This window comes from Pelodiscus sinensis, chromosome 8 (assembly GCF_049634645.1).
Source record: "Pelodiscus sinensis isolate JC-2024 chromosome 8, ASM4963464v1, whole genome shotgun sequence".
Classification (NCBI taxonomy): Eukaryota; Metazoa; Chordata; order Testudines; family Trionychidae; genus Pelodiscus; species Pelodiscus sinensis.
This window is the reverse complement of record NC_134718.1, coordinates 21,785,887-21,799,970: the sequence shown is the minus strand read 5'-3', so window position 1 is coordinate 21,799,970 and position 14,084 is coordinate 21,785,887. Positions and strand designations below refer to the sequence as shown.

The following is a 14,084-nucleotide window of genomic DNA, read 5'->3' as shown; positions in this document are numbered from 1 at the left end:
CACACTCTTGGCTCATTTTTTAGCTCGTAGTCAACTATGACCCCTAGATCCCTTTCTGCAGTACCTTTTCCTAGACAGTCGCTTCCCATTCTCTGTGTGTGAGACTGATTGTTCCTTCCTAAGTGAAGTCCTTTGCTTTTCTCCTTATTAAACTTCATCCTATATATCTCAGACCATTTCTCCAGTTTATCCAGATCATTTTGAATTATGACCTTATCTTCCAAAGCAGTCACAACTCCTCCCAGCTTGGTATAATCTGGAAACTTTATAATTGTACTCTCTCTGTGCCATCATCTAAATCGTCAATGACATATATTGAACAGAGCCTGTCTTAAAACTGACCTCTGGGGAACGCCACTTGTTATGCACTTCCAGCTTGACTGTTAACCATTAGTAACTGTTCTTTGAGAATGGTTATCTAGCCAGTTATTCAGGTTATATTTCCTTAGCTATTTCCAAGATATTTAGATATTTCACTAGATTTATTTTAGAGATACAGGTTGGATCTCCCTAGTCTAGCACCGTCAGGATCTGACCAGTCCCGAATTAATTTTCAGGACCAGGGCCCAGCTTGAGCCAGCCAGTCTCCTGCCTCTGGCCCTCTCTAACACCTCCCCAGCTGGTCTGTCCACCCTGCTGCCACTGGCCCCTGACCTGGACTGCCCTGAGTGTTAGGGTTCTCCAGCTCCTGGCTCTGTGCTGCAGAGCCAGGTTTTCCAGCTCTGTGCTGCCATGGGCTTTCTTGGTTCTCTGGCCCCCTTCCATGTCCTGCTGCAGGCTGCCAGGGTTCCCCAGCTCTGCACTGCTACAGGCAGCCAGGCTTCTTCAGCCCCCGGCCCCATGTTGCCATGGGTTGCTGGGGTTCTCCGGTCCTGCCCCAGCACTTTTATTTTTGGTTCTGGACATCCAACACTCCAGTAATCTGAAGAAGTTTGCTGTGCCCAAGAAAGCTCATGATACCATCTACATGTTTTGTTAGTCTATAAAGTGCTGCCAGACCATTTGTTGTTTTTTAAGTTTATTCTGTACAAACTAACTTGGCTACCCCCTGAAATTTTTGAACTAGAGTAGACAGGCTGCTGGCATTCAGCAGCATTCCTCTGCTCTCCTCCTCACTCCATTCATCCCAATAACTCCCTACTTCTGGGCTATCGCCCAGGCCCACACTCTGTCTATATCCTGCAATTGTGGAGATGAGTTTCTATAGAGTAGAGCACTCTCACGGGCAATAAAATGTCAGTGGTGGGATTGACATGGACAAGAATTTGAGGGTAGGGTATTGTGGAACACAGGGAGATGATGAAAACATTTGCAGGTGATTCCTTTCTGACAATGTCTTCCTAAGACAGATATGATATAATCGTAGAAGCAAAGATTTAGAAGGGTCTACAAAGATCATTTAGGCTAACCCTCTGCCAAGATGGAGGTAGCATGCACAATTAAATAGAGTAGCTATGTTTTTTTCTCCCTCTTTGGACTTCTGTTGTGACTGGTCAGCTCCTTCTTTTAATAGGGTGGTCTGTTGCACCACCAGAATCCATAACCTTCACATGACTTACGCAATTTGAAAGGCTATAGATATTGTTGCTTGGATTGGGTTCAGAGTGCATTAACTTAAAACCCCCCAAACGTTAGCCCTTAATTAGTTGTACCTGACACTCTGGGGTTAACTAGAGAGAGCAGAGAAAACAAATCTCTTTAACAATATTGTCATCTTCTGAGTCCAGCAAAGAGGCAAAGATGCTACCTTATATATTTTTCATTAGAATAGGAGTTTACATTTTTGTTTTCAAACTGTATGCTGTCATATTTTTTTAATTATTCTGCCATTACATAAATATTCATAAATACTACCTGAAACAATATTACATATAAGGTCAATTCTGTTCTCAGTCACATGGGTATAAATGAAATCCCATACTTCTCATTTTTAAAAAGAATATAATTGTTTATGGTTTCTTTTTAGGTAACTAAACAAGAGAGGAGTCTTATGAAGCCCCTTTATGACAGATACAGAATTATCAAGCAACTGCTTTCAACACCATCTTTGATTACAACAATTGTAAGTTGGAAAGAATTAATATTTATTGTAAAGAAGCTACAAGAGATTTTGAGCTGTGTTTTGTATGGAAAAATGTAAAAAACAGCAAATAGACTAGTAGCACCTTAAAGACTAACAAAACATGTAGATGGTATCATGAGCTTTCATGAGCACAACCCACTTCTTCAGATGATCAGCTTAGGGATAGAAGTGGGTTGTGCTCATGATATCATCTACATGTTTTGTTAGTCTTTAAGTCCATTAGTTGTTTTTTTACATTTTTCCTGTTATAGACTAACTCAGCTACCCCCTGAAGCTTGAGTTTTGTATGTCAGTTTAGTGACATTCTAATCACAATTGCACATGAAGAGTTTATAGAGATTTTATTGATCAAGTCAGACAGTTGATATTTCAAAGGGAATAAACATTCCACATGATTCAACCCCAAACATGCCAGAGGTCATGATGTAAAAGATCAATTTCTGAATCAATCAGTGTGCATGGGAGGGAGGGATCAAATGAGGGAGTTCAGATTTTATCTTTCACCATTACAAACAATTCTACATAAGAAAATAAAAGCTATGTCCATCTGTAGTGTATTGTTAATGTATCTGCCTCCATCTATGATTGTTCAAAATACGTTCATCACCACTCAGAACATTAATATATTAGCATAGCATTTGGATCAACTCTATGCCAGTGTGAAAGAAAGACAGCAGGAAAGAAAGGAAAGGCTTTTCATGTATGAGATTCTGATTCTTAAATAACAATTTTTTAAAATTTACATGTTAACATTGATAAGGTAGTTTGCCTGGGAGTTCACATTAGGGGAGCCCCACAGATGTTGGAGGGTCTTTCTCTTTCTCCTCCCCTTTAGGTTTCAGGGTGCGATCAATACAACATCCGAGGAGTCTCTTGGAAGGAAGGCAGTACGGATAGAGAGATCAGCTGTTGTGACCTGCACAGCATTTGCCATGTTTGTCTTCCTCCCAGAGCATAGAAAATAATTTGTCTGTACAAGTGCAAGCTGATCTCCATGTTGGAAGATAAAGTTAAAGTATCAACCCTGTGTTCCATCAGAGAAAATGAAGACTTTCCGGATAGAAGTCAGAAACTTATACTGCAGGTACAGGATGCAGAAGAAAGAGATAGGACAGTGCAGAATGGGGAAGAAAATTGGCAGCATGTGACCTCCAGGAGGAGAAAGACAATTCGGGTATCCCCAATCCAGACAGAGGTAAATAATCACTTTCAGGCTCTCTGCACAGATACTACGGTGGAGAATGCTTTGGCAGAGACCTCTGAGGGAAGGGATGAGAAGGAGACTCCATCAACCAGAAGGCATGGGATGCACAGTCCTAGGGATGCAGCTTCCATGACCACTACTCCCAAGAGAAGGAGACCAGTGGTGGTGGTTGGGAACTCCCTCCTAAGGGAGACAAAGTTATGCATTTCTTGTCCAGACCAGGAAACTTGAGAGGTGTGGTGCTTGCCTGGAGCTAGAATTCGGAATGTGCCTGAGAGTCTTCTGAAACTAATCAAGCCCTCAGTCCACTACCCCTTCATACTTCTCAATGTAGGACCAATGATACCATGAAGAATGACCTTGAGCAGGTCACGGCAGATTATGTAGGGCTGAGAAGAAGAATCAGGGAGTATGAAGTGCAAGTTTTCTTGTCCATCCTCCCTGTTGAAGGAAAAGGCCCAGGTAGGGTACCATAGAATTTTAGAAGTAAATGAACGGTTGTGCAGGTGGTGTCAGAGAGAGGGCTTTGACCATGGGACTCTGTACTGGGCACAAGGATTGCTAGGAAGAGATGGGATCTACCTAATGAAGAGAAGGAAGAGCATCTTTGTGGGCAGGCTTGCAAACCTAGTGAGGAGGGCTTTAAACTAGGTTCATTGGGGGATAGTGACCTAAGCTCTGAGGTAAGCGGGGAAATGGGAAGAAACACAAGGAGGAAGGTGCAATGGGGAGGACCCCCGATTCGAACTGAGATGGTTGAGCAATAACATAGTTATCTAAGGTGTCTGTACATGAACACAGGAAGCCTGGGAAACAAGCAGGAAGAATTGGAAGTCCTGACACAGTCAATGAACTATGATGTGACTAGAATAACGATGACTTGGCGGGCTGACTCACATGATTTGAGCAATATCATAGAAGGGTATAAACCATTCAGGAAGGACGGGTGGGGAAAAAAGGAGGAGTTGCACTGTATGTAAGAGAGCAGTATGATTGCTCAGAGCTCCAGTATATAAAGGGAGAAAAGTGTGTTGAGAGTCTTTGGATTAAGCTTAGACGTGGGAGCAACAAAGGTGATGTTGTGGTTGGTGTCTGCCATAGACCACTGGATCATGTGGATGAGGTAGATGACACATACTTCAGACAACTAAGAGAATCTTCCAGATCACAGGTCCTGGTTCTCATGGAGGACTTTAATAATCCTGACATCTGTTGGAAGACCAATATAGCAGTACACAGACAATCCAGGAAGTTTTTGGAAAATGTTTGAGGTAACTTCCTGGTACAAGTGCTGAAGGAATCAACCACATGCCATGTGCAGCTTGACCTGTTGCTCACAAACAGGGAGGAATTAGTAGGGGAAGTACATGTGTGTGGCAAACTGGGCAGCAGTGATCATGAGATGGTCGAGTTCAGGATCCTGACCAAAGAAAGAAAGGAGAACAGCAAAATACAGACTCTGGACTTCATAAAAGCAGACTTTGACTCACTCAGAGAACTGATGGGCAGGATCCCCTGGGATGCTAACATGAGGGGGAAAGGAGTCCAGGAGACCTGGCATTTTAAAGAAGACTTATTGAAGGCATAGAAACAAACCATCCCGATGTGCAGTAAGAAAAGCAAATATGGTAGGTGACCAATTATCTTAGCAGTGAAATCCTTGGTGAGCTTAAACACAAAAAGGAAGCTTACAAGAGGTGGAAACTTGGACAGATGACTATGGAGGAGCATAAATATATTGCTTGAGAATGCAGCGATGTAATCAGGAATGCTAAAGCGCAATTCAAATTGCAGCTAGCAAGGGATGTGAAAGGTAACCAGAAAGGTTTCTACAGGCATGTTAGCAATAAAAGAGTGATCGGGGAGGGTGTGGAACCCTTCCTGGATGAGGGAGGTAACCTAGTGACAGATGATGTGGGAGAAGCTGAAGTACTCAATGCTTTTTTTGTCTTGGTATTAGACTGCTGAACGAGGCAGCAGAGTCTGGAAAGGAGGTGTGCAGCCTTCGGTGGAGAAAGAACAGGTTCAGAATTATTTAGAAAAGTTGGACATACACAAATCCATGGGGCCGGATCTAATGCATCCGAGAGTGGTGAGGGAGTTGGCTAATGTGATTGCAGAGCCATTGACCATTATCTTTGAAAATGCATGAAGATCGGGAGAGGTCCCAGACAACTGGAAAAAGGCAAATGAAGTGCCCATCTTTAAAAAAGGGAAGAAGAACAATCCATGGAATTACAGACTAGTCAGCCTCACCTCAGTCCCTGGAAAAATCATGGAGGGGATTTTCAACGAATCCATTTGGAAGAGAGGAAAGTAATCAGGAATAGTCAACATTGATTCACCAAGGGCAAGTCATGCCTGACTTATTTATGACAAGGTAACTGGCTCTGTGGACATGGGGAAGTCAGTGGATGTGATGTACCTTGATTTTAGCAAAGCTTTTGATACTGTCTCTCTCAGTATTCTTGCTAGCAAGCTAAGGAAGTATGGATTGGATAAATGGACTGTAAGGTGGATAGAAAGCTGGCTAGATGGTTGGGCTGAACGAGTTAGTGATCAACAGCTCGGTGTCTGGTTGATGGTCGGTTTCACGTGGAATGTCCCGGGGTCAGTTCTGGTGGTGGTTTTGTTCAACTTCTTTATTTATGACCTGGATGAGTTGCACCCTCAGCAAGTCTGCAGATTACACTAAGCCAAGGGAAGAGATAGATATGTTAGAGGGTAGAGATAGGGTCCAGAGTGACATAGAGAAATTGCAGGTTTGGGCCAAAAGAAATCTAATGAGGATCAACAAGGACACTTGTTGGACTTGGAACAGAAGAATCCCAATCATTGTTACAGGCTGGGGACTGACTGGCTAGATAGCAGTTCAGCAGAAAAGGCCTTGGGGATTCTAGAGGATGAGAAGCTGTATATGAGTCAAGGGGGTGCCCTTGTAGCCAAGAAGGCTAATGGCATTTTAAAAGCAGGACTATGTAGCACTTTAAAGACTAACAAGATGGTTTATTAGATGATGAGCTTTCGTGGGCCAGACCCACTTCCTCAGATCAAATAGTGGAAGAAAATAGTCACAACCATATATACCAAAGGATACAATTAAAAAAAATGAACACATATGAAAAGGACAAATCACATTTCAGAACAGAAGGGGGATGCGGGGGGGGGGGGGGGGGAGGAAGGTAAGTGTCTGTGAGTTAATGATATTAGAGGTGGGGAAAGGTAGATGTCTGTGAGCTAATGGTATTAGAGGTGATAATTGGGGAAGTTATCTTTGTAATGGGTTAAGAAAGACCCCAACTACCTTACCCAAAGACCCCAACAGACACTTACCTTCCTTCCCCCTCCTGCATTCCCCTCCTGTTCTGAAATGTGATTTGTCCTTTTCATATTTGTTCATTTTTTTTAATTGTATCCTTTGGTATATATGGTTGTGACTATTTTCTTCCACTATTTGATCTGAGGAAGTGGGTCTGGCCCACGAATGCTCATCATCTAATAAACCATCTTGTTAGGTTTTAAAGTGCTACATTGTCCTGCATTTTGCTTCAGCTGCACCAGACTAACACGGCTACATTTCTATTACTAATGGCATATTAGGTTGCATTAGGAGGAGCATTGCCAGCAGATTTAGGGAAGTGATTATTCCCATTTATTCGGTACTGGTGAGGCCATGTCTAGAGTATTGCGTCCAATTCTGGGTTCCGCCCCCCCTCCCCCATTACAGAAGGGATGTGGACTTAGTGGAGAGAGTTCAGCCAGCAGAGAGCAACAAAAATGATTAGGGGGCTGGGGACATGCTTTCTGAGGGGAAGCTGAGGGATATGGGCTTGTTTAGTTTTGTTTAGTCTCCAGAAGAGATGATTGAGAGGGGATTTAATAGCAGTTTTTAACTACCTGAAGTGGGGGAGGCATTCCAAAGAGGAGGGAGAAAGGCTGTTCTGAGTGGTGACAGATGGCAGAATGAGGAGCAATGGTCTCAAGTTACAGTGGGGGAGATGTAAGTTGGATATTAGGAAAAACTATGTTTCTAAGAGGATGGTGAAGCTCTAGAATGGGTTACTGAGGAAAGTGATGGAATCTCCATCCTTAGAAGCTTTTGGGTCCTGTCTTGACAAAGCCCTGGCTGGGATGATTTAGTTAGGGTTGGTCCTGCTTTGGGCAGGGGGTTGGACTTGATAAATTCCCCCATTTATTTTAGTAGCACTCTCTGCAGAATGGGATGCCATTGAATGTAAACTGTGGTAGCAGATTCTCAAGCTTTGTAAATCATTTGTCTCATCACTATGAAAGAAAATACTATTTACATAGCCATGTTCTTGTGCTGTGGTATAACCTTAAATATGTTATAACACTGTCATTCTTTTTTCATTATTAACAGCATTTGTAACCTTAAAAATGCCTCTGAAATTATTTTTTATGAATATTATAGCTTTAATTTATGAGCACTGTTAGAACTAAATGGTTCAAGTTTATTTTATGTAGTATTAAATGAAAGGACTCCCTCAATGCAAACCTTATTCATGTGAGGAGTTTAATTCATTTCAACAGGACTAATGTAATGAGTAAGGGTTTCAGAATTGTGCCCTAAATCCTATTTAAAATATGTGATTGCAAACTTTTAGTTATCTGAATAATAAACAGGAAATAATTAGAAGAGCTGCTAATGGAAGTAAGGGCCAGATTCTGCCACATTGAGTCATGGCAAGTAATACTGTACAAAGAAATTTATCCCCTCAAAAGCTGTAGTGAGAAATCTCAAAGGGTATGTCTACACTAGCTTGTTAATTCGAGCTAGGTAGGCAAATGAGGCGACTGGAGTTGCAAATGAAGCCCGGGATTTAAATATCCCGGGCTTTATTTGCATGTTCCTGTCCGGTCGCCATTTTGAAATGTCACTAGCCCGAACTCACTGCCGCTCGGCTACACGCGGCAGTGAAACATTAATTCGAACTAAGTCCTTAGTTTGAATTAACTGTTACTCCTCATTCCACGGCAGTGAGTTCGGGCTAGTGAAATTTAAAAATGGCAACCGGACGGGAACATGCAAATAAAGCCGGGGATATTTAAATCCCGGGCTTCATTTGCAATTCCGGTCACCTCATTTGCCTACCTAGCTCGAATTAACGAGCTAGTGTAGACATACCCAAAGTATGTCTAGCTATTCATTTTAATATTCATATATTTTCAACAAATAATAAGATTTAGACAGCTAATTTAAGAATGGCATTACCTATTACAAGCAGGAGGAAGAAGATTCAGATGAAGACCATTCTCAAAGCAGCCATGAATTATCATCCGCTCCAGCATCTAACCTTCATGTGGATGCCAATCTGTGTTATGCAGATGAGGAGAATGAGCCAACATTTGTTTCACCTCTGGATGAAAAAAAGTCAATCAAACAACCAGCCCTATCTCTGTCCAATTTACATGAGGCCACAATGTGAGTATTGCAATTTTTCTTAATGCATCAAAAACACATTTTCTAGTCACAACATGATCTGTACTTACTGTCAAATTTCCAGTGGTAAGGAAGCTTTAGTCCAGGAGTGTGGAACCTGTTTTGGGTCAGGGCCACTGTCTCACAGAAAAATCAGTCAGTGGCTGCACACAAGTGAGAGAGAAACATCCCAGCCCTCACTAGCGTGGGCTCCCCAATGCTGTGGGAAGCCCTGAGCCTCAGGGGTTGGATACAGGCAAGCTGGGGGATGGATCCAGCCTCCAGACCTTAGGTTCCCCACCCCTGCTCTAGATCGAAGGTTTGAGTTATTTCCTTTTTGTGAGAGAAAGTAGAGAGGGGATATTTATTTAATCAATACCTGTGGATTTCAGTACTAGAGAACTGCCTAAGTCTGCAAAGAGAGAAACAAGGGATTATAAATATATAAGGGTATGTCTACACTAGCTCATTAGTTAGAGCTAGGTAGGCAAATGAGGGCAACCGGAGTTGCAAATGAAGTCCGGGATTTAAATATCCCGGGCTTCATTTGCATGTTCCCAGGCGCCACTATTTTTAAATCCCCCTTAGTCCGAACTAACTGCCCACGGCTAGATGTGGCAGTTAAACGTTAATTTGAACTAACTCCTTACTGTTATTCCTCATGGAATGAGGAGTAACAGTTAATTCGAACTAAGTAGTTAGTTCGAATTAACGTTTAACTGTCGCTTCTAGCCGTGGGCAGTTAGTTTTGTTAGTTCGGACTAAGGGGGATTTAAAAATGGCAGCGCCCGAGAACATGCAAATGAATCCCGGGATATTTAAATCCCAGGCTTCATTTGCAACTCCGGTTGCCCTCATTTGCCTACCTAGCTCGAACTAATGAGCTAGTGTAGACATACCCTAAGAAATCTGCAAATAGGTAGACACCACATGATGACCTGGTATAAATGATTTGTCCATTTACATATTTGTGTCAGGAAGTTTAGATATTTATCCACTTAGTTTCTTAAAAGGCTCTTGTGGAAGAAGACACTTTGGATGAAGAGACATTAATATTAATGGTGGCTTGACCAACCAGGCTAATTTGTTTTCATTTATATATTGCAGTTCCATTGGTTACATTTCACATTGGACAAGTGTAGTGTCACAGGTGTGAAAGAGGACACCTATTCACCTGAAGAATCTGAATCATATTATCCCATTTATAAAATATACAGTAATTGCAAGAATAATTTTAATTTATAGTCTGGCATAATAGAATTGTTCATGTATTTTCACCATGTTAACATAAGTCAATCAATATCTTCATCAAATAAAAAACAGGACTGTGTAGCACTTTAAAGACTAACAAGATGGTTTATTAGGTGATGAGTTTTCGTGGGCCAGACCCACTTCCTCAGATCAAATTGTGGAAGAAAATTGACATGATCATATATACCAAAGGATACAATCAAAAAAATGAATACATATGAAAAGGATAAATCAAATTTCAGAACAGAAGGGGAATTGGGGTGGGGGGGGAGGTAAATGTCTGTGAGCTAATGATATTAGAGGTGATAATTGGGGAAGCTATCTTTGTAATGGGTAAGGTAATTAGGGTCCTTGTTAAGACCTAGGTGTAAAGTGTCAAATTTAAGCATGAATGACAGTTCAGAGGATTCTCTTTCAAGTCTGGTGTTAAAAGGTCTTTGAAGCAGGATGCAGGTAATCAAGTCATTGAGACAATGCCCTTTCTGGTTGAAACGGCAAGAAACTGTTTTTTCTTTGTGATCCTGTCTAATATCTGTTTTGTGGGCATTGATTCTTTGGCGAAGTGTCTGAGATGTTTGTCTAATGTACATAGCAGATGGACATTGCCGGCACATGATAGCATAAATTATATTTCTGGATGAGCAGGAATATGTGTTCTTTCAGCTAGACCAGACTAACATGGCTACATATCTATTATTCATCAAATAAAATTATTGCTATCCACAAGGGTATCAACGAACTCCAAACAATGACACAAACAGTGCTTTGTAATCTTGTTATGTTTTGTGTTTCTGTGAAAAGGACAGAAAATGGTCAGGCTATTCAATTATGGGGACACGTGTCATTCAGCGCTGGGGCTCACTCATGAAAACACACCCTAGGAATGGATATGATCTCATAGCTTATACTATTCCTTATATTTCTCATGTGTTTTCATTAACAACAGCGAACCATATACATGAACAAAGTCTGTTCCATTCTATCAAGTGCACAAAGATAGACAGAATCTTTGTACTGTGGAACTCCCACTGTGTAAATGATGCAGCATGAAGCAATGTTGCTGAGATTTCTCAGTGCATCACATTATTATGAAACAGTATTTTTATCCCACAACTACTGGCCAGCTTAGTTCTTACTGCAGAGTGCAGTGCCACTGACACAATAAAGAGCACTGCTATTGGTGGAAAGTGATTTCAGGATCAGGTCCTATGTGGCTAATCATGTATACCCTCTGTTACTTAGAGGCCAGAGATTGCATGGTGACAAGTTTTCTAGGAGATGCTGAGCACCATGAACTCCACCTAGAACTAAGGGTTCCCACAGGATTAGGGCCAGAGTGTTTTATTGCTTTCTTCCATAGATTCTTTGCATTTTCTTTATTAGAGGAATGTGAATGGCACCAAAGGCAAGAAAACACACTGCAGATTTATACTTGTGGTGTTGTGTTATAATGCGCTATTATAATCGGTCTTGGTAAGACAATTTTAGGACACCTTGAATTTAACAGGTCTAATTCAGAACTCAGATGAATGGACACACTTGTCACTATGTGCATATTCAAGGGCCACATCCAGCCCTAATGTTTTAACTATTTCCAAGTCCTTAAAGGCTTCAGCTTCCTCTATTTCCCCTGTAGGCCTGTGCTACTTGAACATCTCAGAGAAACAAGAGCTGACAAGAAAAGGCTGCGCAAAGCTCTCCGAGAATTTGAGGAACAGTTTTTAAAACAAACAGGAAGGTAAATAAAACCTCTTTCATATATTTTGAGCAGATTTTTATATTTCCAGTAAGAAACATTCTTAGCAGCAGGAACTTACCTGCAGTAATTGGACTAGGCAAAGAACTGTTATTTTTTGGAACTCTGAAAACACAAGGTACCTACTGCCCATGAATGGAAGGGAACTGCTGGGAGCACCGTGAAAGCATCAGGTCTTCATGGAGCTTATTTTTTGCTCTGACAATTCCTCCAGGATCTGTGCAGAATCTTGAAGTTCTTCCATGTTTAGGGTGACCCGCATAACAAATCCTCTGAGGGGACAAAGCCACCCCTTGAAGATCCACAGGGAACTCTGTCAGAGGCTCAGTCCAGAAACGTCCTTCCCTGGGCTTTCTTCAGAATTAGCAATGTAACTCTTAGTCAGGGATTGGGGTAGCCCAGCAGCAGCTGTGTGTGCCGTGCATGAACTATTAGAGCCCCGTGGCTTACAGAATTCATTTGCAGATTGAGAATGACAGTGTTTTTTGATAAATGCGCTGCTGAAATGTCACTTTCCTGGAGACTTTTTACCAAGACAGGTATATTGGTGGCTGGAAGCTCTGCACCTGTGAGCAGAGAAGGAGCCATTTTGTTGCTGTTGTTTTTAACAGAGACCTTCTTGATGAAGTTTTTTCTATTTTGTTTATTTGGGAGTTTATTAGTAAATTTCAAATTATACCTAAAACAAGGTGAAATTCTAATTTTCAAAAATATGACCCCCTCACATATTCACATCCCAATACTACTCTTAGGGTATGTCTACATTAGCCCCATAGTTCAAGCTAGGGAGGCTAATGAGGGCGACCAAAATTGCAAATGAAGCACGGGATTTAAATATCCTGCACTTCATTAGCATGTTCCCGACTGGTCACCATTTTAGAAATTGACTAGCCCGAAGTAACTGCCTGCGTCTACACGAGGCAGTGAAACGGGATTCTGAATTAAAGCCCTAAATCGAATTAGCTGTTATTCCTCCTGCAATGAGGTTTACCAGATAATTCGATTTAGGGCTTTAATTTGGAATCCCGTTTCACTGCCGCGTGTAGACGCGGGCAGTTACTTCGGGCTAGTCAATTTCTAAAATGGCAACTGGCCAGGAACATGCTAATGAAGGGTGGGATATTTAAATCCAGCGCTTCATTTGCAATTTCGGTCACCCTTATTAGCCTCCCTAAATCGAACTAGGGGGCTAGTGTAGACAAACCCCTACTATTTCAGTTGCTAAATCTGCTTAAATGCTACTGAAGTCATGACACTTCCTGAATAAAAACAGCTTTAACTCCTTGAGTGATTTTAGATAGGTCGGAATGATTTCTTATTATGATGAAAATCAGCAGAAAGCACTTGTATGGTCTCTGATTCTGCGAATTCAAATCCAGTGCCCTTTGGATGAGTAGGAACTTTTCCATGTATTTTCTCTGGGTATTGGAGCATGTCAATATATGGTTCCAAAAGAAAACTATATTATAGTACCCTAGTATTCATTTGTTCCATAATACAGTACAACAACATATTGTATATTTGGGAGTTAAGTAATTATGACTTACACAGTGACAAGAAATGTGATTACCTTGTATAATCTAAATCTTAGAATTCAGTGTTTTCATGGTCATTCCTATAATCTGACTTCACCATAGTGTGATCTTTTCATATGTCTATTGGCATCTAAAATTAGAAACAAATATTAAAAAAATCACAGCAGAAATCATTTTAAAACCCATTTTTCTTCTGTCATAAAATGACAGATCACTCTTTGACTCTTTCAGGACTCCACAAAAGGAAGATCGTATCCCCATGGCTGAAGAGTACTCTGAATACAAGCACACAAAAGCCAAACTCAGGCTCTTAGAGGTTCTCATCAGTAAGCACGATGTCTGTAAAACAATTTGAACTCAATGAAATGCACTGCTAGTGATTGCTAGAAAAACCCAAACAAACTAAAAGAATTGTACAGGTCTGGATTTTTCTGCACCGTTATTAGACACACTGAGAATCTGATGCACTTTAATAATCTTATTAGCTGAGAATAGGAGAGGATGACAATGTGTCAGAGTAGGTAAATGGGAGTGAGTGAATGGTATTTTTTCCTTTTGGAGAAGCCTTGACGTGCACAATGATAATGTTGGAAGTTAAATGGACACTGTAAAATAGGCCTTCAGCCTAACCCATTTTAACCTTAAAATTTATAAACTGTTAGGAAATACCTTCCACGCTATAAAAATAACCGGAAATCCAGCACTCTATCTCACTTAAAAGCAGCTTAATTCACTATTTTGGTAGGCAAAACAACTTACTTCATCATATGTTAACTCACAACCTGTAGACTAGACTGAATTCTACCCTTAGATAC

General features: G+C 41.2%; 1 protein-coding gene across 5 annotated transcripts in view; it reads left to right on the top strand.

Moving 5' to 3' along the window:
- The window catches only part of FAM13C (family with sequence similarity 13 member C), a 188,888-nt gene that overhangs the window by 161,261 nt on the left and 13,543 nt on the right, over positions 1 to 14,084 (top strand). For 2 of the 5 annotated variants that reach the window (XM_075934856.1, XM_075934853.1), the window contains 4 exons: positions 1,967 to 2,062; positions 8,531 to 8,730; positions 11,615 to 11,716; positions 13,501 to 13,690. In XM_075934856.1, coding sequence (XP_075790971.1) covers positions 1,967 to 2,062; positions 8,531 to 8,730; positions 11,615 to 11,716; positions 13,501 to 13,624 — 522 coding nt within the window. In that variant the 3' untranslated portion in view covers positions 13,625 to 13,690. Of the gene's footprint in view, positions 1 to 1,966; positions 2,063 to 8,530; positions 8,731 to 11,614; positions 11,717 to 13,479; positions 13,691 to 14,084 lie in introns of those variants that run through there. The other 3 variants (XM_075934854.1, XM_075934852.1, XM_075934855.1) reach the window with 3 other exon arrangements.